This window comes from Polyodon spathula, chromosome 2 (assembly GCF_017654505.1).
Source record: "Polyodon spathula isolate WHYD16114869_AA chromosome 2, ASM1765450v1, whole genome shotgun sequence".
Classification (NCBI taxonomy): domain Eukaryota; kingdom Metazoa; phylum Chordata; class Actinopteri; order Acipenseriformes; family Polyodontidae; genus Polyodon; species Polyodon spathula.
In genome coordinates this window covers 100,247,058-100,271,118 of record NC_054535.1, presented here as the reverse complement: position 1 = coordinate 100,271,118, position 24,061 = coordinate 100,247,058, and the positions used below count along the sequence as shown (strand labels likewise).

The following is a 24,061-nucleotide window of genomic DNA, read 5'->3' as shown; positions in this document are numbered from 1 at the left end:
CAGATCGAGCCTGCAGATATTTCCAGCATATTGTGACAAGCAACATGCTACCGTGTGCTATGAAGGCAGTTCGGTAATTAATTTGGCCAGTGCATGTAGGGTAATTCTTATCCCATTATAGCTGGTGCTGAGAGCCCACCCCTGAATGTTGTGCGTAAGTTTGTGCACCTGCTGGACCAGAGCAACCTGGACTTCCAGGAGGAGCTGGAGGTGACGAGGCTGAGAGAGGAGGTGGTGACCAAGATCCGGTCCAGTCAGCAGCTGGAGAAGGACCTCAACCTGATGGACATTAAGATTGGACTGCTGGTGAAGAACAGGATCACTCTGCAGGTCAGCCACTGCGCCGCCACATTTAACTAACCTGCCTATTTTAAAGCTAATGTGTTCCACATTTTTCAGTAAAGTACTGTACTTTTGTTACTCGCCGAAGCAAGTCTAAAGACCATGCTTCAGAAAGTGCTGCTAAACAATTTGTGTTTGATGGTAGGTTTTATATACAGTAAATGAAAGCCTGTATTTTGTTTGTTTGTTTGTTTTTTTACACTGTAGTGCTTTGCACTCAGTTTGCAGGTAAGAATGCAGGATGTGTCCTCACCAGGGGATTACACTATAGCACTGAAGTTGCCTTCCTTTTCAGTGGTGATGCATAGTTTTGTATAGTACCAGTTTAAACATGTACAGTTTCTTTTTTTTTTAAATGCAATTTTACAAAGTTAAAAAGCTGTGCCTTGTTAAACTGTTCCATAGAAGTCTCTACTTTGCACATAGCAGAAATCTCTCTGTTCCTACTTTAATAGGATGTGGTGTCACACAGCAAGAAGCTGAACAAAAAGAGCAAAGACCAGGTGGAGGAGATGGTTATGGGTGACAAGCAGGGGATAAAAGGACTAAGCCTGGAGAAAAGAAAGAAGCTGGAGGCCTATCAGCATTTCTTCTACCTGCTACAGGTACAGGATAATCACAGAAGCAGAAGCACACACAGACTAAGACGTCTCTGATTGCTGTATAACACGACCCCTATGCAGCAGTTTCAGGGATTTTATTTTTTAAAATATATGTTTTATAGATGTAAATCAGAATGAATGCCTAGGATTCAATCAGGTTTGCCAGCATTGAGATCAAACTGTGACTCATTTCCTCTGTGTGGTTAAATATGTGCACAGAGGGCAGACGCATGTTTAATCATGAATACAATACGTCTAAAACCTGCCTGCGCCAGAGCAGGAACCATGGATCCTGACTTCTCCTGTTTTAAAGTATTAATGCTTTTATATTAGACTCTCGCTAATCCAAACCCCACAAGTGGGAACTGACCTACAGTCTGAACCACGCTTAAAGCAGCTGTAGAAACTCAACAGCAATATTATAATTCTGTGATTTTAAATATTTAGAACATTTACGGCACTCTCTGACATTTGTATCCCCCCAAAGGTAAACTGTTTTTGATTACATATACAGCAATGTGATCTGTACTCTGAACAGATCACTAATCTTAGCAGCAGGCTGTGGTCCCAGCAGGTTTAGATTAGCAACAGTATTGTTAATCGCATGTTGTGCAGATCCCTCTCAGAACAATTCTCCTGCTCTCGGAAACACTTTTATTGCGGGTAGTAACCGGTGCATGAGTAGAAAAGAAACACGCCCACTGGTTAGTATCAGCTTCGCTGTCTGTCCCTGTTCTTTACAGAATCAGGTTGCCAAGGTTTTAAATCAGTGAGGGCATTGCAGTTTAGTATTAGTCCAGTGTGAAATCCTCTATCAGATATACACGGACAGAATGTGAAACGTGCTTCCATTTAGAGCTGTTAAACGACTGTGCGCTCGTTTGTGTAATAGAATTGATCTACTGTACCACAGATGCTTTAGTTTGACAGAGGGTGTCTGTGCTTTCTGGCACACTGTGTGCTGTGTGTACTGTACCTGTGCTGATTGGTTAATCTCACTTGTTTGCTTGTTTGTTTTGTAGACGAACCCTACGTACTTGGCCAAACTGATTTTCCAGATGCCCCAGAACAAGTCCACGAAGTTCATGGACACGGTGATTTTTACACTGTACAATTACGCCTCAAACCAAAGAGAGGAATACCTGCTGCTGAAGCTCTTCAAAACATCCCTGGAAGAGGAAATCAAGTACGTTGCTGAACTGCCTGGCTGGAACCATATGGCCAAAAAGAAGAGAGACTTGCATGTTGCATGAAATATTTCAGTGCATTGGAGGGATTGTGTTAACAGAACAGCACCACTGTCCCTCCTGTAAAATGCTTCAACAGAGCAAAAATGATCTCGCTTCACTTTTGCAATGTACCTTTTATCAGCTAGTGTGGCTGATAACCTTGTCTTTTAAGTTGCTTGGGTGTTTTTTGCTCCACCGTTCTAAAGCTGTATCACAGCCAGTCTGGTTTACTTGTACTAGAGGTGACTAAGTGTTCCAATCCCAAGTTTACTGGAGACACCCCTGTATTGGCACTGCTCCTGCATTCATTAAAACCAGCAGGTACACCTAATGTAAATACCTTATATGGGACAGGAAAACACACACACATCGCTGATGGTTAGCCTTGTTTTGGGTTACATGCTTAGAAGCTTTGTTTCATCAGTATGTGTAATATGAAGGTTTACAACACCAACATATAGCCTTAAATGGGAATAGTCACTGGAAATATAAAAAGTAAAACACCACCTGTGCTGCATGTAATTAAAAAGCAGTAGCATAGTAAGATTGTAGCTGGAAAATATTTTTATTACAGCCTGGGGAGGGGGGGAGGGGGAGCAGGGCTGTAAAAATATTTCCAGCTACAATCTTACTGTTCTACTGCTTTTGTTGTTGTTTGATGTGTTCTGTTTTCCACACTGCAGGTCCAAAGTGGATCAGATCCAGGATATTGTTACTGGAAACCCCACTGTCATTAAGATGGTGGTCAGCTTTAACCGTGGCGCTCGGGGACAGAATGCACTGAGGCAGCTGCTGGCCCCCGTGGTAAAGGAAATCATTGAAGATAAAACCCTGGGCATCAACACAAACCCTGTGGAAGTGTACAAAGCTTGGGTGAATCAGCTGGAAATGGCAACCGGAGAGGCAAGGTCAGGAACTGGATGATCAGGAGTTTATATTGCTTTCAGAAGTCAGTGTTCAGTTCAGTGCAATTACAGGTTTTTTATTTATTGGTGTTTTTTATTTATTTATTTTTCTGTTTTCAGTAAACTGCCGTATGATGTGACGACAGAGCAGGCCTTGACTCACGAGGAGGTACGAACGAAACTGGAGACTTCGACTCGAAGCCTGAGAGCAGCCACTGATAAAGTGCTGAACTCCATCATCTCCTCCCTGGATAATTTACCGTAAGTCTGTCTGGGTGCGCGGTCATCTTCTCCCTGGATAATATTCTGTACGTCTGTCTGGGAGTGCCGTCATCTCCTCCCTGGATAGTAATCTGTAAATCTTTCTGGGTGCTCTGTAGTCTTCTCCCTGAACAGTATTCCGACAAAAAGCCAGCGTTATTTAAAATCCAGTCCCAATTCAGTTTACGTTCCAACACGTTGATTCAAATTGCAATTGGCAGTATTCTGTTAAAATGAGCTTCTCACAGCAGCATCAAATTACTTCAGTTGAAGTCACTGTTATTTAATTAAATTAGCTTCAAATTAAAGCAGTTGAACGATCATAACAGTTATGAATCTAAAGAATTGGAATTTGTTTCTAAAATGAATTGGAATTTAAAACAGGAATTCACCCCAGCCCTGCTTGTAACTGAAAAAAGCAGGGCTGTTACATGTACACACTTTTTATTTAATGTGTTTTTTGCTAATATTGTATCACACAATCCCTACAGCTCAGAAAACCACCTGCAGTATTTTCATGCCCCAGCAGCGGGCACCATTACATAAGCTTTGCTGTATGACACACACCTCTTGCATTGTGTTACATTGCAGCAGTGCTGCTTTCATTCATGCTGTATTCACGTACCACTGCTGTTAGATTTTTCCATTGTTTTCCATTCCTGTTTCACTTTGTAAAGCCACCTCTTGTTTCACACATGTGTTAAGCATACTTGTGTTTTCATTTGATCATGTTTTTTGCATGCAGTTATGGCATGAGGTACATTGCCAAAGTCCTGAAGAACTCCCTGCATGAGAAATTCCCTGATGCTACAGAAGAGGAGCTTTTAAAGGTAGTTGTGGCTTCTTGATTTTTAGTTGTCATCTATTCACCGGACGATGCGGTTCCAGAAATCTAGCATGGCAGCAAGGTTATCGCCAAGAACTGCTTGTTGGGTTTGTTTCAGCTTACTGATATTTACTGCTTTCTAGTCATGGCTTGTCTACATTTCTTGATGACTGCATTGAGGTGCATATTAAAGGAGTGGTGTCTAGGGCTCTCAAATCCAAGTTTTTTACTGCCCAACTAATTTCAGGAAAGAAAGTATTAGTAGACTTTTAATAGGGTTGCTCTATAGTGAATTTAAAGTTTTGTGTTTTAATATTATTACTTAAATACATGTGCTGGCTTTCACTCTGCATTAAATTGTCTTGCTTTATTAAGATTAGTTTCTTTTGTGGAAAATTCCATCTATGTTTAGGAGTGGATAGTGATTTTAAAAACATGTTCTTCGCAATTTTCTAGTCTAGCGTCCTTGTCAACAAAAGTTTCCATAATTACATGCTGCAGAGACCGTTTCTACAACATTAGAGGACACCTAATAAGGCAATAGGCTGGTATTGTGAAACACCCTCTGAAAATAGAAAAAAAAAGCAGAGGAAAGGAGAGTCCTGTGCAGGAAAGAAGATGGAGCACTAGCAGGCTGTAGGGGGTGGGGTTCCTTTACTTGTCGTCCTAGTCATATAATACATGTTTAAGAGCCTGAACACTCATTATTAATAATCTTTAGAAATACTGCCTCTGACGAGAGAGAGAAAAAAAATGGTTCTGTACTGGCATGTGGTGGCTCATTTTGTTATGTACCCATTTAAATGTTATGGTACGCATCATCGTTTGTCACCTCATCACCATGTAAATGTACAATATAGTGCCATTCATGCCACGGCATCTCCAAGCAATTCACACAAAAAAAATAAAAATAGGATTAAAACCTACAGATCAGGAAACCCCTTAAGAAACAGATGAGGTGCTTTCTGAAGAGCAGTAGGACCCCGCTTTCCTGAGTGCTCTTGGAAGTACATTCCACAGCTTTGGTGCATGACAGATACATGTCTGGTCAGCCCAAATATACCAGTGTGTTTACATGTACGCAGTTCATGTGTTCAGAAGTGCAGTTTAATGGTTTTGTTATGATCTGGTTCCGTTTATGCAGATCTGATCGAGACATAAGGTAAGAGAACATGCCTGAATTCATTGGGAATAAATAATAATGCTTTTCCACACTCTTCTGATAAAATCCCTGTACAAATCCAGTACATGCTTTGCATGCTAAATTGATTTTGTGTCTTCACAGATTGTGGGTAACCTGCTGTATTACCGATACATGAACCCAGCCATCGTTGCTCCCGATGGATTTGACATTATTGACATGACCGCCGGCGGGCAGCTGCATTCGGAGCAGCGGAGGAACCTGGGCTCCGTGGCGAAGGTCCTGCAGCACGCTGCCTCGAACAAGCTGTTTGAAGGAGAGAACGCACACATGACCTCCATGAACAGCTACATCTCTCAGACCCATCACAAATTCAGGTAGGATATGTGGATTACATTTCAAAGAGTTTGGAATGTGTATCGTGTTTAAATCAACTTTAGCATATTAGCAGTCCAACAAACCCCTATCACACACTTACTGTTCAGATCAAAGGCATATTCAGTAGATGTTTTATTATGTTTGAAAGCTATGCTAGATGGCATATTTGTTTTTCTTTAACTTTTAAACAACTCTAAATAAGATTTACATAATTGGCAACATAGAGCATAAACTGTGAAGACCAGTCCAACTTAACCACCTTCCAAGTATTTACTGGGATATTTTTTTCAATGAAAAAAACAAAAAACAACAACTTACTAGTAAAAACATGTGTTTAATACATTTAAGAAATTCAAAGGCATCTTTGTTACCATGTGTGTCAAGTTTCTCTGAGGCTTGATCTCATTGCTAAATGCTTTTCCAAGAATGTAGTGGTTTAGCTCTAGCCATCATAAATATAACTTTTACATTTAATCTGTTCTGCAGTCTTTCCCCACCATATCTGATCTACCATTTCTGGGAAGTCAGGAAGGGTGTAAAGTTTTCTTCCAGGAATACATTTGCAGAATGGTGTAAGGAGCGTTAAAGTTCCACACAGGAAGGACGTGTAGAATCTGTGAACCCTTTCACGCTGGAACCAGGTCAGAGAGGGTCTCCAGAGCCCCTGTGTCTGTTCTGTATCACATTGAGACACTCTGCTATCTTCATACTGGCTGGAACTAACGAAAACCAGAACAAGTTTCCACTGTTGATCTTCAGTGTCAAAATACAGAGTCTGTTGAAGGGGTAAAAAGAGTTATGAAACAGGGGACAGAGGCTCTACGTCATTTACAACGTCATCTATCAGCGAGAGGAATTTGCCTCTGTCATTGTGTAGCTGTTCTGTCACGTATAAACAAGTCCTCCTAGAGATGGTTCTAGGTGTAGAAAATTACCTGGTTTACAACAGCAGCCTTTGTGTTTTAAACATGTCTGTGCAAACTTCAGATAAGGTATTGATATAGATGGAAATGTTACAGTAAATTGGGGAAATCCTGTTACCTTTTTTAATAGCAGTGTCGGCAAGCGAATTAAAGTTTGACTCTGGGGGGGGGGGGAGCACTATGGCAGCACGTTTTTACTGCATAATCTGGGCCACGTTGACACGCCTTCAATTAAAAATGTCTTAAAGATTATTTAAATAAAATAGATAGACTCCCAGTGGTGATGTGGTAATAGCGGTTTAGAAAAATATGGAGATGCATGAACATATGCATGTGAAATAATAATACAGCCACCTTTACTATCTCAACTGTAATAAGTGGACACCTGGGTATATGTTAGCCTGTAATACAGTACTAATGTTGAGCCTGGAGTGCTGTAGAGAAGCACTTATGGGAATCTCGAGTATTTTGTTGGGCCGGTCTGTCCGTGCATACAGTATGTCAACTTACTTTGTAGGAATGTGGGTCGAATTCATCTATTATCTAGTGATACTGCCAGCTCTAATTTTGGATGTGGTGTATTAACCCTTCCAGCGTACTGGCCCTATATACCTCCCTTAAATGAGCAGCTACAGCACAGTCCTGTGATACTCCTGGGCGCTCTTCTTCTCTTAGCTGACACAGTTGTAAAGGGTGTAGGGTTTATTCTAGCACTGCAGACGGTATCCCTAGTAGAAACTGTGCTAAAAGAACTGGAATGTAAATGCTAGTGGAATGACATTGTGGAGCGAGTCATGTCCTGCATGTTAGTCTAGGGTACTGTTATTCTATAAAATAATTATTCTTTCTGGGGAAATGGAAAAACTTCTACAAAACAAAGTAATGATGTTTCAGTTTGAATGCTTGGAAACACCACGTGCCAGTGAAGGTAAAGTACAGTACGATCAGATTTCAGAGAAATAAATTTTGACCCAAGTTTTGTTTTGTTTATTCTTTTTCCTCAGGAATTTTTTCCAGGCCGCATGTGACGTGCCTGAACCAGAGGAGAAGTTCAACATTGATGAATACTCTGATATGGTGACACTAAGCAAGCCTGTCATTTACATCTCGATCGAGGAGATCATCAACACCCATTCTGTAAGAATGTGTTAACTTTGAGCTTCTCTAGACAGCAATTTGAATTAACTGAAGGCAGGATAAAGAACTGAGCGCCAGTCAGGTACTGTATGAACGGAGCGCCAGTCAGGTACTGTATGAACTCAGTGACAGTTAGGTGTTTTCCAATTAGCGTATTAATATATAAATGGAACCATAAAACAGTAGCCTACCACTAATGTTCCTCAGGCAACATAAAGCACCTAACTGCTGCTCAGTTCATACAGTCCCTAACTGCCACTCAGTTCATACAGTCCCTAACTGCCAATTCAGATGCCAGTGCTTTCCAAAGGTCTCACACCTTTTGATGAAGTTTACCAAGCAGTTTAAAAAACAAAAAAAACAAAGACAACATAGGAAGCAAATATGTGTATAATGTACTGTATAACACGCTGTGGAGTGGAGTGAATTGGACAGTCTGATATTAAATTATTCCGTTAATAAGGGAAGCTTAATGAAAGCTTATACGTTATTGTTCTAATCACTACTTGAAGGGTAAATATCTCATTAACCATTTAGTATGACAGCTTCATATTGTCAGTGTTGTGAACTATCTTCAGGGAAAATCTCACAATGTCCCTCACTTTCATCTGTTCCCTAAGATGGCTGACACAGCTGGTTTACGGGTGATAAAGAAACCCTTTGAGATACTGGCTTCACACTAGGTACACAATTTTCTAGACAATGAAGCCCCAGCACAGTCGCTCTGTCTTCCTAGACTATGAAGCCCCTGCACACTCGCTCTGTATTTCTAGATAATGAAGCCCTGGCACACTCGCTCTGTATTTCTATACGATGAAGTCCTGGCATACTCTCTCTGTATTTCTATACGATGAAGCCCCGGCACAATAGCTCTATTTCTATACGATGAAGCCCCGGCGCAAACGCTCTGTATTTCTATACGATGAAGACCCGGCATACTCTCTCTGTATTTCTATACGATGAAGTCCTGGCACAATTGCTCAGTATTTCTATACGATGAAGTCCCGGCACAATTGCTCTGGATTTCTATACGATGAAGTCCCGGCACAATCGCTCTGTATTTCTATACGATGAAGTCCCGGCATACTCTCTCTGTATTTCTATACGATGAAGTCCTGGCACAATTGCTCTGTATTTCTATACGATGAAGTCCCGGCATACTCTCTCTGTATTTCTATACGATGAAGTCCTGGCACAATTGCTCTGTATTTCTATACGATGAAGTCCCGGCACAATCGCTCTGTATTTCTATACGATGAAGCCCCGGCACACTCGCTCTGTATTTCTATACGATGAAGTCCCGGCACAATCGCTCTGTATTTCTATACGATGAAGTCCCGGCATACTCTCTCTGTATTTCTATACGATGAAGTCCTGGCACAATCGCTCTGTATTTCTATACGATGAAGTCCCGGCATACTCTCTCTGTATTTCTATACGATGAAGTCCTGGCACAATTGCTCTGTATTTCTATAAGATGAAGTCCCGGCACAATCGCTCTGTATTTCTATACGATGAAGTCCCGGCACAATCGCTCTGTATTTCTATACGATGAAGTCCCGGCACACTCGCTCTGTATTTCTATACGATGAAGTCCCGGCACACTCGCTCTGTCTTTCTATACGATGAAGCCCCGGCACACTCGCTCTGTATTTCTAGATGATGAAGCCCTGGCACAATCGCTGTATCTTTCTAGATGATGAAGCCCTGGCACAATCGCTGTATCTTTCTATACGATGAAGCCCCGGCACAATCGCTCTGTATTTCTAGACGATGAATCCCTGGCACAATCACTGTATCTTTCTAGATGATGAAGCCCTGGCACACTCGCTGTATCTTTCAAGATGATGAAGCCCTGGCACAATCGCTGTATCTTTCAAGGTGATGATGCCCCGCCACACTCGCTCTGCCTTTCTTCACCTCAAACTGATTCATTATGTACTGATAAAGAGTGCAATGCATCTGGAACAGAACTGTCACTGATTCTTAAACACAATCACCCGTCATTGCATCTCTGCATTGTTAAGCGCGGTCTCCAGACTATCTTAGGTAAACTACAAATATAAAAAAAATAATAAAAAAAAAACATTTGCAAGTTTGTAATATTTAGACTTATTTGTAAAATGTTATTTTTAATTTGTTTTATTATTGCTATAGTTGCTGTATTGTTAGAACGCTCACTTCACACACACACACACACACCATTTGAGAACCGGTGGTCTAGGTCAGGGTCCGCTGTGGGAACCATAGAAGGAAGTGTTACCCTTTTATGACTGTGTTTTATTCAGAGATCTTTTGAGGTGGATATTGTGGGTTATTTGTGGAACATTAAATTGAAGGTTCATACTCCTAGATGACATCGCACTGAACAGCCTGGCGTCTGAATGTGTTGAGGACAAACTGAAGTTTGGATTGGTCTGTATTCCTGTGTTTTTCAGCTGGTTCTGGAGCACAAAGATGCTCTCTGTCCTGATGACAATGACATCCTACATGAACTACTGGAAGGACTAGGAGGCGTTCCTGCTGTTGAAGCTCTGCTGGGTACGTTGTATTCTGCTGGGAGTCCATACATTTTACACCAGCAATGTTTTTCAAGGTCTGAATAGAAGGCAGTTTTGTACAGTTAGATACATTAGCAGTCTATATAAATACAAGTGAAAATTATACTTGATGGACATTTACCTTTCCACAGTGAAATCATTACTAATTTAGATTGTTTATCAGTTGTTTATCAGTTAGAGAACTTTGAGAACATTTTAATGTCCTGTTATGAAATGCCTGTGAACTGTATATACCGGTCAGGAGATACAGCTGTTCAGCATGTTTGTTTTTTCTTTTTAATTATTGCCACTTTGTTTACATTAGCATTGTGGATCTGAAGTTATTTGTTTAAGTCTACTAAAGCATGCAAGCCTCTTGCTGGTCTTATTTAGAAAGAGACTTGTCCTGTTGGCAGTCATATCGGGTGCAGTTTTGTCTAGACATGTTTTTCCCAGTTTGCGCTTCCTGGCTGTGTCGTTGTGCCGTCCTTCTCAAGCTAGGAAACCAGAACAATCGCTTTACTGTATTTTGACAGGGGAAGGCGCTGTGGACCCCAACGACCCCAACAAAGAGAATACACTAAGTCAGCTCGCCAAAACGGAAATCTCTCTCACCCTCACCAGCAAGTTCGAGTTACAGGAAGGTGATGACAAAGACATGAAGAGCCTAATGATAAAGTAAGTTACAGGTCACTGCATCAATTCTCGCCAGTCCCCAAAAACAAAACAATCGAGTGTGTTTGTTTTAACTTTCCTCTATGGCACAGCCATCTAAAAGAACGCCAGCAATGTTTCTGGCCATACGTGGAGTTTGCCAGCTACTTGTAAGTGTTCATTTTCCACAGTTTTCAATAAATGTTACTGTGGCAACAATTGTTTATGACTCTACAATGAATGCGGTGCCAAGAGTGTAATACTGTGTAGATGTGTCAATGGAGAAATGGCTAAACAAACTAGATAAGGAGCATTGGTAGCTCATGATAACCTGGTTAAAAAAAAAAAAAAAAACATGTGGGAAAGCAGACATCATTGCGTGACACCAAACCAGGCATCATGCAGACTAAATAAAGACACGCAATTAGAGTGAAATGGTCATGAAGTAGTTCTCACCATGTAAACATCCACTCCATACACTTCCAAAGGAGACTGCTTGATGAGATTCTGGGATCATTAAGTTACTAACAACCAAAAGAGCAAGATGGGCCGAATGGCCTCCTCTCATTTTGTAACCTTTCTTATGTAAAAGGTGTGGTCAGTAGTTCTGTTGCTCCAACATTTTCTCTATACATTTGTCCTTTTTTATTTATATATTTTTTCTTGAGCTCCTTCCAAAAACCCCATGCAGGACCCTTTTCAACTCTCTTGGCTCCACTTGAGTGCTGCTATATATGTGTGTATATGTGTGTGTGTGTGTGTGTGTGTGTGTGTGTGTGTGTGTGTGTATATATATATATATATATATATATATATATACAGTACTGTGCAAAAGTTTTAGACAGGTGTGAAAAAATGCTGTAAAGTAAGAATGCTTTCAAAAATAGACATGTTAATAGATTATATTTATCAATTAACTAAATGCAAAGTGAGTGAACAGAAGAAAAATGTACATCAAATCAATATATTGTGTGACCACCCTTTGCCTTCAAAACAGCATCAGTTCTTTTAGGTACACTTGCACAAAGTAAGGGATTTTTTATAGTCAGGTGTATGATTAAACAATTATACCAAACAGGTGCTAATGATCATCAGTTCAATATGTAGGTTGAAACACAATCATTTGGTCAGAATGAATGGTCTCCTCAATGCTGAGAAGTACAGGCAGAAACTTATCCATCATGCAGTACCATCAGGGAGACATCTGATTGAACCCAGATTTATTCTGCAGCATGACAACGACCCCAAATATACAGCGAAAGTCATTAAGAACTATCTTCAGCGTAAAGAAGAACAAGGAGTCCTGGCAGTGATGGTATGGCCCCCACAGAGCCCTGATCTCAACATCATCGAGTCTGCCTGGGATTACATGAAGAGAGAGAAGCAACTGAGGCTGCCTAAATTCACAGAAGAACTGTGGTTAGTTCTCCAAGATGTTTGGGCCAACCTACCTGCCGAGTTCCTTCAAAAACTGTGTGCAAGTGTACCTAGAAGAAATTATGCTATTTTGAAGGCAAAGGGTGGTCACACCAAATATTGATTTGATGTATATTTTTCTTCTGTTCACTCACTCTGAATTTTGTTAATTGATAAATATAATCTATCAACATGTCTCTTTTTGAAAGCATTCTTTACAGCATTTTTTCACACCTGCCTAAAACTTTTGCACAGTACTGTGTGTGTGTGTGTGTGTGTGTGTGTGTCTATATATATATATATATATATATATATATATATATATATATATATATATATAATTATATAAATTTCTACAATGTTTTAATAAAAGCCTGAATTAGCAGGAATGCTGTAATACTGTATAACTGAGCACTACTCTCACCCTATCAAACCAACCGTTTCAATGATTCATAAAACATTTTAAAAATGGTTATGATTTTAAGATTTTTCTCTTTTGAGGCACCTTTTTCTTTTTGTTAATGAAAAGAACATGGTGTAGTATTAATGGGGAAAGAGTTGCCAGCAACTTTCCGGTAACAGTATGGCCTATGGCCTGGAAGCCTAATTACTGGTCACCATCTTCTGGCATTACTCCACCTTCTAGTGGCTCCACAGCGGTTTGCAGTTAGTTTGTCTCTAAGTATAGAGCTTGGAAAAAACGCCACTTTATGGATCTACTTTTCACAGCTTAAACAGAATGCTTCATTTCATGCTTTAGTGAATAAAAACATTCAGAGCTCTAATCTGTTTTAAGATACAACCAGACCCTGTCAGTCCAGGCTAGTAAAATCCGGGTGCATTTTACATAATCGTATTATACAGAAGTCATCATGTTTCATAATTTATGTTTTCCGCAGTATTTCATAGAATATGTGCTGAAGATGGCATTTTTTGTAGTTCTGCTTAGGACATAATGTGTAAAATAAATCTACTATCTGCAAGCCACCAGCATTTGCGGCTACCGCAACAAGGAAATGTCATTTATTTTTTAAACTAAACAGGAAATAGCAGCACCCTGAGCCATATCTCATCCACATCAGCAAAACGTGTGTTCATTATGACTGGTGTGTCTTAGAGAAGGAAATACATAGAAATGCTTTCCTCTGAAAGTTCTTGCATTATATTCATGAGTAGTAGTCATATTTTGGCAGTCTGGTTTAGACTCTATAGTCATATTTTGACAGTCTGGTTTAGACTTTGTAGTCATATTTTGGCAGTCCGGTTTAGAATGTGTAGTCATATTTTGGCAGTCTGGTTTAGACTGTGTAGTCATATTTTGGCAGTCTGGTTTAGATTGTCTAGTCATATTTTGGCAGTCTGGTTTAGGTTGTCTAGTCATATTTTGGCAGTCTGGTTTAGAATGTGTAGTCATATTTTGGTTGGTAGATTGTCTAGTCATATTTTGGCAGTCTGGTTTAGATTGTCTAGTCATATTTTGGCAGTCTGGTTTAGAATGTGTAGTCATATTTTGGCAGTCTGGTTTAGACTGTGTAGTCATATTTTGGCAGTCTGGTTTAGACTGTGTAGTCATATTTTGGCAGTCTGGTTTAGATTGTCTAGTCATATTTTGGCAGTCTGGTTTAGAATGTGTAGTCATATTTTGGCAGTCTGGTTTAGACTGTGTAGTCATATTTTGGCAGTCCGGTTTAGAATGTGTAGTCATATTTTGGCAGTCTGGTTTAGACTGTGTAGTCATATTTTGGCAGTCTGGTTTAGATTGTCTAGTCATATTTTGGCAGTCTGGTTTAGGTTGTCTAGTCATATTTTGGCAGTCCGGTTTAGAATGTGTACTCATATTTTGGCAGTCTGGTTTAGATTGTCTAGTCATATTTTGGCAGTCTGGTTTAGAATGTGTAGTCATATTTTGGCAGTCTGGTTTAGAATGTGTAGTCATATTTTGTCAGTCTGGTTTAGATTGTGTAGTCATATTTTGTCAGTCTGGTTTAGATTTGGCAGTCTGGTTTAGACTGTGTAGTCATATTTTGGCAGTCTGGTTTAGACTGTGTAGTCATATTTTGGACTTCTAAGTAGCGAGCACGGTTGACAATAGAAAAACACAGAGGCAATACATTTGCTGGTGGGGGTGAAATGTTCAGGAAGTTTCCAGATGGCCGGAGAGAGGGAGCAGTTGGGTAATTAGTGAGAAGGAAGCCCTGAAACAGGCATCCCCACAGCTCAAAACAGCTGCTATTTCTTACAGAAGAGCTTTTGTAGAAACAGCAGAGGCAACCGTTTCCAGGGGTGTCAAGGGGCCTTTAGGGAAGGAGGCAATGGCTCTTATCACTGAGGAGTGTCTGCAATGGTATGGAATTACCTGCCATTAATCAGTGCTTTCAGTCTTGCAAGTGCACGCAGGCCACAAATCCTACACAAAGTAGCGTGGTTTTCTTTTTTAACTTGGGATAGGGGCCATTGTTTCTAAAGGCCAGATTCACATGTTCTAGATCTACAGTGAGGCAGGTTTTATAAGCTTTTGCTCCAGGAGGAATACGTTTATAACAAATAAAACGCATGGAGCCCGTGCTGACCTGTAATTGTTCTGACTTCTGCACTGCAGCTATTGGGCTTCCTGTGCCCTAGAGCTTGCGTGATGCTAGATTCTATTCTCAAATATATAACTGTTTTTGCTTGGACTCTGTGCTAATGCGGAGTTCCAAACATACTCCTTTTAATCTAGTTTTGCTGCCCTCTCTCAAACTCGGTCTGCGGTTGCTCTCGGTTTGGGGTGCTTAACGCAGGTCAGCTCTAGACATATGCGTGTGAGTTAATATGAGCAGTAATTTAATGAAATTAAAATTGATATTCATGAAACTGTTGTAGCCTATATGAAGTTTATATAGGCTGTTTTAAACTTTATTCCTTTTATATCCTATGTTACCTTCCATTCTCTATTGCTCGTAAGTTGTCTCCTGTCCTAAGTGCTGTATTCTAAACTAAAGATAAGAGTATGAAGTATAAAACGGATGCACTGCATCTATTGTTGACAGCCTGTTTAATCCTTTTCGGTAAAGACAACTGCAAAAGCAAATGCACACTATTGTCATGGTACTTCAGACAACTAAATGTCATTTGACCATGTGTGTGTGTGTGTATTGCACACATGGTAAAGTAAAGATGTATAACAATTCAATTGTCTACAGGGAAAGTACTGGGAATTTTTTACATACATTACAGTATAAAATACTGCAAACCTGGTAGTTCCTGCAATCTACACAAGTTGTAGACATAGGGTTGTAAGGGTTACAGTAAGGTTGCTGATTTTTTTATAGAACCTGTGTTCAGAAAAGAGCGATATATTCCAACGCTGTTCTCCATGTACACCACTAGTAAGTTGCAAAATGCATGCATCCCCTTACCTTGCGTTTTAAGTCGGTTGCTTTCTTTCTTTTTCTTTATTTGGGATCCGTGTGCACACAGGCTTTGTTGTGATGTGAAATTGACATGTGAGTCTCTGTGAACGAGCTCTATACTGATAACAGGTGACAATTGATGCAAAACGTCTCTTTGCACATACAGTAGCACGCATTTTACATGTCGGTAAACAGGTCAATTCTATCTGTGCCAGTTAGGTAGCAAGATCCTGTTCTGTGCTGCCTACAGGGTACAGATATCCTAAAAGCTGATTTAAAGGCTTTATCAAAAAAGTTTTGTTTACTTGACAATATCCAAAAGCTGCAGTGTTGAATGGAAATGGGCAAGCGTCATAATGTAACCCTGGAGAAACGAATGCCTGTGTGTCACAATGATTGGTATGTAAAAGAGCACAGAACCATCGCAGGGATTGCTTCACTGCCAAGAACTGCCCTCCTGAAACTAATCGTGCTGAAGGGTACGGCGAGGTTATTGATTGTCAAAGTTTACAAGCAGCTGTAAAGATTTGCCAACACCAACAAAACAGAAGATTAACTGACAAATGCTGTTTAGTTAAACCTTTTTAGAATTTTCTCACTGTTCCACAGAGTTCTAGTTCTAAATGTGTTGTAAGAAAAAAGAATGACGAGTGGATCAGCCTGTTCAGTTTTAAAGGAGAATTGACAAGTCCCTGTCCCACAGTAAACCAATCTGTGATAGAGAGGCTAAGGCTTTTCAGCAGACAGCCAGACTGTATTAAAACCAGCCTGAGCCCAAACCCTGTCTGCTATGAAACTGAAGAGTGCGACATGGAGGGCTAGTGATAGAGAGGGGATATTTGTCATGTGAAGGGTACTGTATCAGATTAAATGGAATACTGCCTGACTGATTGAAATCCACTTATTTGACCCTGTTTGTGTTTGCATCAGTATTGCTCCCCCCCCCTCCATTCGTTTCCATTGACCCCTGGCATTCTGTATGAGCAGTTGGCTCGTGGTGGGTTTGAAAGTAAGCCTGTCCAGCGCTGCTTTTCCATTGTTGGTCCAATTTTGAAGTCGTGTGAGTGGAGTGGGTTAGTCACACAGTGAAAGGTTGAAACGGGTTGAATACGATCTCTCATCTATACTGTGTTCTACACTTCACTGCAGTGAGTCATTAACAGAGTAATAATAAACCACATTGAGGAGCATTGCTCTGCTGTGGGAACATCGTATGCTGTACTACTGTATGATGATGGGTGTTGGAGTAGAAATGAAACAAAAAGCAAACCTGTTTGGAGGCCATGGGTCTAGCCACATGTTTGTGAGTTTCTTCAGAATTGGTCATTTCTGCCTGGTTTCTCAGAAATTCCACTGAAAAAATTGAACTTTTGACATTATTTCAGTTAAAAGTTTCTTCAAAGCGCTTTAGAAACACACAGAATCAGTTTGTTAATATAACCTAAAAGAAAAAAAAGACTGGTTCAATAAACCTGTGACAGTTAAATAAATAAATAAATAAATGTACACACCAGGAAAACCTCATTAAAGTGACACAGCCGGATTGTTTTCAAGACCCAAATTCTCTTGAGCATCTTTATTTTAAACCCACCTCCTCAAAACCCAGTTGGCTATGACATCTCACAAGATTTCAGCTTCCCAAAAGCAAAGAAATAATCAGTTTAACTTGCTGTGGTCCAATTTTAAATTTAATTGATTTGTATTTATTTTAAAAAGACCAGCGATATTGTCCTGGCTTCTGCTTTAGCAGTAATGTACTTTAGCAAGCTTACAGTAGGAGGAGACAAGGATACTGTATGAAATGTGAATAGGTAGGAGGAGACGAGGATACTGTTTGAAATGTGAATAGGTAGGAGGAGACGAGGATACTGTATGAAATGTGAATAGGTAGGAGGAGACGAGGATACTGTATGAAATGTGAATAGGTAGGAGGAGACGAGGATACTGTATGAAATGTGAATAGGTAGGAGGAGACGAGGATACTGTATGAAATAGGAATAGATAGGAGGAGGCGGGGATACTGTATGAAATGTGAATAGGTAGGAGGAGGCGGGGATACTGTATGAAATGTGAATAGGTAGGAGGAGGCGAGGATACTGTATGAAATGTGAATAGGTAGGAGGAGACGAGGATACTGTATGAAATGTGAATAGGTAGGAGGCGGGAAACTTGACCTCCTGAGTTTGACTCCACATGTCTGTTTACCTGTGATGGGATAGGTTAGTGCATGCTGTGTGTTAGGAGTCTAGGGAGTGTGCAAAGTCTCCTTTAGCTGCAGATTTTGTTTCTTGAAGCGAATCCCCTCGACATCGCAGCTGTGTAGGTTTATAAGGAACAGCTGGTCAAGATGGCCTGTCTAGACTTTCTGGTGGAATCTGCACTGTTTTAACAATCAGATATGAACCAGGAAAAATCTGGATTCCTCATGGGAAATGTGGAGAATGGGAGAGCATGTGATTCCTGTAAACCAGTTTGGATGCGTCATTAGTCTCAACCCCCCCCACCCCCACTCACGCATTTATTGAGGACTTTTTGTCCTTCACTTGGTGTGTGTGTTTGTTTTTTGCTTTGATCTTTTGTTGTTTGTTTTTTTTGTATTGTTTATTTTGCAATACATGTTGATAGTCTGACAGTACTGATTCAAAGTAGAGATTAAAGTGTTACAGACACACACTGCAGAGCTGGCAAGAAACGCATTACCATACCTAGACTGTGTACTGTGTTATCAGAATCGCACCGTTATATTTTTCACCATCCAAATCACGCTCACCCTGTAACAATGCTCTTCTGTTCCCACAATACGGCACTCATTTCAAATGATGTGTGAATTTAAAGAAAAGATCATAATTGGAAATAAGTTGAAAAAATTGCTGGGGTATGGACAACACATGATACAGTAATGTAAAGTAATATGTTTCTTGTAAACACTGCAGGGGGTCGTTAACAAGTTGGTCGAGAGTTTAAAAGATGCTTTATTATTCACAGACATGATCGCTGTATTCCTAATAAGGTTATTTTCAGTAATCCTGTTGGTCGTATGATTATTTAATATTTACTTTAGTGTATCTTCTAGAAGACAGGACTTCATTTCCATACTCGTAAAATGTTTTCAAAGACTGTTTGTTCTTAAAGTCACTTAGTTCTCACAATGTAAGTTTTGGACTGTTTAGTTGTATTGAAGAGGTAGTGGCTTTTCTCAGTGTTTTCATAAGGGAAGGGTAATCTAATAAAACATACAAAACAACTCTGGGCTGTTTCTGAATCTGCCAAAATTCCAGTACATCATTTCCATTTAGCAGTTTCACTTGTGCCTCAATGCACGAGATGGGATTTCTTATACAATGAGACACCCTACACACAACACGTTACAGTATTGTGGGTATGTTTACCCATGTCACATCTTTGTGCCGTGAGGATCTAGAATACCTCACTACACCCCAGTGACCCTGAGTAAATGCCTCACAGATCGGTTAATATCACCACCGTGGGGCTTCCTTGTCAATGTGTTTGTAGTCACAGAACTCAAAAGTGTAAATCCACGTTAATGAACTGAAAGATAGTGAGACTGACAGCAAGAGCCTTCTGAAACACATCCAAATGTATATGTTTGATGCTATGTGTCTTCAAACTGAAGTCCAGCTATTGAACAGTGTGTGCGGTAGCACTTTCTATTAAGGAAAAATAGAACAGAAATGTTTATTGAAGGGACTTGGCAGAAAGTGTTTGACTACCTCCTCTTCAGTGGTCATAGAGTAAGACAATTTCATCATTTGTAAGTTCACTTTTAATAAGATGCTACAGTATACCAAATAAGTAATTTCTACATTGGCCTTTATCTTTTCAGATACTGGCATATATTTGATATAATAAAATTAAATAAATGGAAAGGAAGGTTTTATTTTATAATGTTTTTCCAGCTTGGGTCTTTTGAATAAACCATATTTCCATGACCTGTCATCTAATTTAGTCACAGCTTGAGGTCCTGAAAGGTTCTTTTTTTTTTTTTTTTTTTTTTTTGCACCGAGTGACAGCTAAGTAAAAATAGCATAACTCAAAAGGTCGACAATTCGAGGGTCTTGACCCGGGCTGTGTAAGCTAAAGAAACAGGAAAAGTATGGGCCGTGGGTGATTAAGCCCTAGCTTCAGCGTCTGATAACTGCTCTAGCCTCTGTTACTGCAGCATGTTTTAATTAGAGGGAGGAAAGTGAGATCATGTGTTAATGTGGTGGAACTCGATGTGTCATTGTATCTCTGGGGCCCCTGCAGGATCACAACCACATACTTCAAACCATTGAAGGCTATTCCTAGATGTGCATATTTTATTTAGGTACATCTCAGTAGGGCAGCACTAATACAAAGAGAGACCTGAGTAGACCATACTCAAAAATAAACCATACAATTATACATTCAAGCAATATCAATAAAAACATGCACATACATACAATAGAGAAATATATTAAAAGGTACAGATCTTTATGTTTAATAAATTATTAAATAAGGCTTGATAATGACACAGTGGAACCCGGAAAGGCATTCCAGAACCCCAAGGCAGTGCCAGAGAAGGAGTAACGACACAACTGAAGCGAGAAGGACTGGTGGTCAGCGCAGCTCTGTGGAGACTCTCAGCCCAGGTCTGTTACGAGCACAGACTGACACAGAGGTAGAGCACAGTGAATGCAGAACCATAAAGAAATGAGCAAGAATAAAATCGGACCTTCTGCCGCTTAATGGTTTGAGAAAAGAGCGACTAAGAAGGTTATATTGAAGTCCATCTCTTAACTCTGAACCACTGTAACAACTTTATTGATCCTCTGTTTTCCACCGCATTACAGCTATGGCCAAAAGTTTTGCATCACCCTGTAGACTTATATCATCTTATTAAACATTCTAAATCCTCAAATTCAAGGGGGGGGGGGGCAATATGAAAATATACAACATTGCAGTCCAAGAAGTGAGAGAGAGCCCTAACTGTTCATACCTGCCCTATGACCATATACACAATTAATCATCCCCGAATATGACTTCATTGTTTGGAGCAGTAACATATTGGATGACCCCAGGTTTTTATTTTAAAAACAAAATTAAAACATGTCATTACTTGTGGAATTGGCTGACCGCAGAGCAAAAAAAAAGGAAAGAAAAAAACTAGGAGAAGAGGAAAGTGAAAAGCACCACTGAATGTAATCTTGTCATGCTGTGTGGGTTGGCATTTGCACAGTGGGCTGCAGTGATCTCATTGTCCTGGATTGTTCTATAAATACAGATTCTCAGACGTGTTTTTATCAAAGGTATATCTCTACGTTAGGTAAAGGCAGAATGTTAGTGGAATGTTATTAACACCATTAAAACCTGTTTTTTTTTTTTTTGCTTTTTAAAGGACCAAGAAGCTGATTGTGGATGTGATTCGAACTCAGGCAGGAGAAAACCTGATAGAGATCCTGGAGACTCCAGCCTCTTCACTTCAGGTAACTTACAGTACAGTATAGAAAGGGTCCCGTGAATCAGAGAGCTAGACAGAAATACAGTGCCCTAAAAACCCCTCTATCCATGGCTTACAAGAAATGACTTTGTGAAACGGGGGGGCGGGGCAGGGGTCTGTTTTGTTTGCTGTGTTTTTCTGACCAATCAAATAAATCCTTCTGTTGCAATTAATGCATGTGGCATGTGTGATCCAACCAAGATATAAAGACCCAATTACAGGTCCTTGGTAGATTTGGACCTTTTCAACACGACCAGGAACATCTTGTTGATTTGGTACTGCTCAGTTCTGTAGGTTGTTTTTATATTAGCAACTTTTATGACAATAAATAAATCTAACAACTAGGCATAATGTGATATGGCCACTCTACTGTTATTGTACATATTTTAGATTTCATAGTAATGGTTCAGTTCTAACCCTCCTTTTTCTCCAGGAATCTGAACACTTGAAGCTAGCTGAGAAGCTCATTGTGCAGAATGCTAAAACCCCTGATAAAATGAAGCACAGTCAGTCCCTCCTTGAAGACGGGCAGCTTCCATTAGAGCAGAAAAAGAGGAAAATCCTGAGAAACCTCCGGACCCTGGAGCAGGCTGGCCTGGTCTCTGCAGTGGACAAGTATCAAGTCATCATCAATGACATTTCAAAGGTACCTCTTCAGTGTGTCTGTTTATATCGGCGCTTTATTTAGAAGGGTTTACAGCTATGGCCATAAAGCCCAATGAAGCCTGGTCAATAATGTTATGTTTATATATTGAATTACTTTGTAACATGAAATACTATACTACTATTATGGCTTCTGGTAAACCCTTTTTTTTTATTATAGATCATAATTTTATTTATTTTATTTTTTTTATGTGTATTATTTGATTTTGACTTGCAGGACATTCGAAACCAGAGAAGGTATCGTCAACGTAGAAAGGCGGAACTAGTGAAGCTTCAACAGACGCTGAATGCACTGAACTCAAAGACGGCTTTCTACGAAGACCAGGTTAATTATTACGACACCTACATCAAAACCTGCCTGGACAACCTTAATAGAAAGTAAGACAGTGTTGTATTCCTTTATTCTCATGCAGTTGCTCTTCTGCGTTATTGTTTTGAATGCTGCTCTGTGAAAGCAGTCAATGGGTTGTTTAATGTGCGCGGAGTCGACAAGATCTGGGTTTAACATGTCATCAGAGCAGCAGGACCTCCTGGGTCGTCCGGGGCAAAGGTGGAGATCTGGCTTGGATGGGACACTGACCCCTACTGAGCCTCCAACACACCTTTACCAGGCTCATCCTTGCTTAGCTTCTGAGATCTGATAAGATCAGACACCAAGGCACTGAGCAGAACTCACAGGGGAGATCTGGAATTTTAAAGACAAGCAACAAGGTCTACTTTTAGATCAAGTAGAGTAGCACTTGATCAAAGGCAAGACAACATAGTAAAAAAACATATAATGATGTCTTGATGTAAAACAAAAGGCCTTAAACTTGAAATATAAACGTTTTATGACTAGATGTTAAACTCTGATCTTTTTTTTTTTTTATTGCAGGAATGCCAGGAGGTCAATAAAGGTTGATAAGAAAGGAGATGAGAAAAGCAACAGGAAATCATTCAAGCATTCATCTTTGAGGTACACTGCCGCCAGACTCTATGAGAAGGGGGTCATTCTGGAGATTGAGGGTCTGCAGACCAGCCAGTGAGTATGGAGGAAAGCCGGGGCTTATACAAGCGCTGAGCTGTTGAAAGCTGTTGCACTCAAACATTCACGCATGCTATTGGATTCAGGGTTTGAATATATAGATACAGCTATTCATGATGATGTTAATGCTAAATTTGAGGGTAAAGATATTTATTTTTTCTGTATTTTGATAAGAAAAAGTGGTAGCTTCTCTACAGGACGGGTTGTTTTTGTTTACATTTTCAGACTTAAGGGTATCAAGATGCACAGTAGTCAGTAGTCAAGAATATATATATATATATATATATATATATATATATATATATATATATATATATATATATATATATATATATATATATATATATATATAATCGACTCTTTATTCACTTTATAGCTCAAACACAACAATGTCATTCGACTTACAGATTTACTCTATCCTGGCTTTCCATCCCTGGTGGATGTGTATGCACACGTAGTATATTATGAGCTTGATTAAACAGCCCTAAGGAGCGAGTGCAGCAGTTGTAAACACTGCATCTTCCATCCCTGGCTGAGAGAGCTCAATTGTGAGCCCAGATCACAGGAGCGATTCCCTGTTTTGTTCCTTCTTCCTTCAGTGAGGATGGGAGCCAGAAACCCTTCTGACTTTTTTATTCCAGCGAATATTTAGGCAAATTAGGTAGATCGTAACGCATATTGTTCAGTACAAACAGGAAAAAAAGGACGGATCCAGAGACCTTTTTATACACAACTGGTGGTATTTGTTGAAAATAAACTTGGCTGAGCAAACCTAATGAGATTGTCCTATTGAGTTTCCTGTTCTTGGAGGCTAACCCAGTTTAATCAAGTGTTCATTAAACAATGACGCATGCAACATGCACTTAACCACACCTGCAGTCCTGTCCGTGGATGTGCAATAAACTGCATTTAAATTCACATCAGAACCAGCTTTCTAGAATTGTGCATGTGAATGGCATAAACAGAATACACATGGGAATGATCTGAACGTGATGTAATGACATGCACTCTGCAATATGCTGCCTTTTAATTTAAAATAAATCCAGTGCTAATTCCTATTATTCAATAAATGTATATACACAAAATAAGAGGTTTCTCTTCCCTGCTCTAGTGCAACTAAAAGAGCAACATACAGTACCAAGTATTAAG

The 24,061-nt window shown here is 39.9% G+C and overlaps 1 protein-coding gene across 2 annotated transcripts in view; it reads left to right on the top strand.

Annotated features, from left to right (window-relative positions):
• Positions 1-24,061, top strand: part of LOC121305274 (ras GTPase-activating-like protein IQGAP1) — a 91,310-nt gene that overhangs the window by 63,363 nt on the left and 3,886 nt on the right. For both annotated transcript variants that reach the window (XM_041236848.1, XM_041236857.1), the window contains exons 23-36: positions 122-330; positions 798-947; positions 1,967-2,130; positions 2,857-3,081; positions 3,199-3,339; positions 4,085-4,169; positions 5,451-5,683; positions 7,612-7,744; positions 10,183-10,285; positions 10,821-10,962; positions 21,124-21,211; positions 21,659-21,871; positions 22,106-22,266; positions 22,763-22,909. In XM_041236848.1, coding sequence (XP_041092782.1) covers positions 122-330; positions 798-947; positions 1,967-2,130; positions 2,857-3,081; positions 3,199-3,339; positions 4,085-4,169; positions 5,451-5,683; positions 7,612-7,744; positions 10,183-10,285; positions 10,821-10,962; positions 21,124-21,211; positions 21,659-21,871; positions 22,106-22,266; positions 22,763-22,909 — 2,194 coding nt within the window. The remainder of the gene's footprint in view (positions 1-121; positions 331-797; positions 948-1,966; positions 2,131-2,856; positions 3,082-3,198; positions 3,340-4,084; positions 4,170-5,450; positions 5,684-7,611; positions 7,745-10,182; positions 10,286-10,820; positions 10,963-21,123; positions 21,212-21,658; positions 21,872-22,105; positions 22,267-22,762; positions 22,910-24,061) is intronic.